Source organism: Poecilia reticulata, unplaced genomic scaffold (genome assembly GCF_000633615.1).
Source record: "Poecilia reticulata strain Guanapo unplaced genomic scaffold, Guppy_female_1.0+MT scaffold_310, whole genome shotgun sequence".
In the NCBI taxonomy this organism is placed as follows: Eukaryota; Metazoa; Chordata; class Actinopteri; order Cyprinodontiformes; family Poeciliidae; genus Poecilia; species Poecilia reticulata.
Window position 1 is genome coordinate 27269 of NW_007615085.1, and position 1272 is coordinate 28540.

The following is a 1272-nucleotide window of genomic DNA, read 5'->3' on the forward strand; positions in this document are numbered from 1 at the left end:
CTCTGCTGCCCCCTGCTGGCCGTCCGGGCTCTGCTGCCCCCTGCTGGCCATCCTGACTCTGCTGCCCCCTGCTGGCCGTCCGGGCCTGCACTGTTCCTGTTGCTGCTCCCTGCTCAATAAAGTTCTGACCCGGTTAATCTGAGGGATTAGCCACCTCAGCAGATTAGCTGCTCATCTGCTGCAGTCGACATGGCGACCCAGAGGAGCTCGGTTCTGCTCGCAGGTACGTGCTGCACTCAACTCACTGGTTCTGGACTGCCTGGCTGACAGAACCAGAACCAAATCCAGACAGAACCTCTGGTGGTTCTGCTTGTCTACCAGTCAGGTCAGAGGTCAAAGGGCAACAAATAAGTAAATCTAAAGAAACGCGACTCGGTAAATAATGAAGATTGGTGTTCAGGAAAACTCTCAGAGTGAGACCTTTGTCTGAATGGAACATCTATTTACCTCCAGAACCCATTTCCATCAGAACCAGCTCAGCTGTGGTCCAGATCCGGACCGGACCGGATCTGGACCTTTAGTCAATGCTTCAAGGTTCCAACTTCTCATTCAACATTTGGTTCACCGGGTCACCGGATCTGGAAGCGGGTCGTCAGAACTGAGGGAAGCATGGAAACCGGTCCAGAACCAGAACCTCTGCCACTCGGACATCTGGTGCTGCTGGTTCCGGTTCTGATCATGTCTGTCCTCCGTGTCCCCAGGTCTGCTGCTGCTGGTACCGGTTCTGTTGGGATCAGCCTTCGTGGAGGAGCTGGACGACACGTAAGTCAGAACCAGACATGGAGTGCAGTTCTGGACCGGGTCAGAACAGCTGGGCCAGAGGTTCTGATGGCAACCAGAACCGTCCAGAACATTAGAGCGTTCACCAGAAGTGTGGGGTCCAAACGGCGGGTTAGGACGGGTTCTGGTGGTTCTGAAAGCCCTTATGGCGTTTGGACCAGGAGGTTCTGCTGGTGTAAACGGAGCTGTGTGGGAAACGTTTCCATGACGACGACATGATGTTCCCAGTGGGTTCAGGTCTGGACTTTGACTAGGCCACTCTAACCCTTGAATCTGATGGAAGCATCCCATAATCCCTTTGGTCAAGCGCCACCATCTTCCCACAGCATGATGCTGCCACCACCACGGTCACCATGGGGACGGTGTGTTCAGAGAGGTGGAGAAGTTTGAGTGGTGTGAAAACCTCTGAACTTTTGTTCCCCTCCGGACTTTGACCAAACCGGTTCTGATGGTTCTGGTGGTTCTGGTGGTTCTGATGGTTCTGGTGGTTCT

At 54.2% G+C, this 1272-nt stretch overlaps 1 protein-coding gene across 5 annotated transcripts in view; it reads left to right on the plus strand.

The window, feature by feature from the left end:
* The window catches only part of LOC103460847 (protein disulfide-isomerase TMX3-like), a 13847-nt gene that overhangs the window by 3347 nt on the left and 9228 nt on the right, over nt 1–1272 (plus strand). The window contains exons 1-3 of one of the 5 annotated variants that reach the window (XM_017303506.1): nt 7–223; nt 454–619; nt 702–762. The exons of 1 other annotated variant lie outside the window; for it this stretch is intronic. In XM_017303506.1, the coding sequence (XP_017158995.1) occupies nt 610–619; nt 702–762 (71 nt within the window). In that variant the 5' untranslated portion in view covers nt 7–223; nt 454–609. 3 more of the 5 variants (XM_008403170.2, XM_017303505.1, XM_008403168.2) reach the window with 3 other exon arrangements.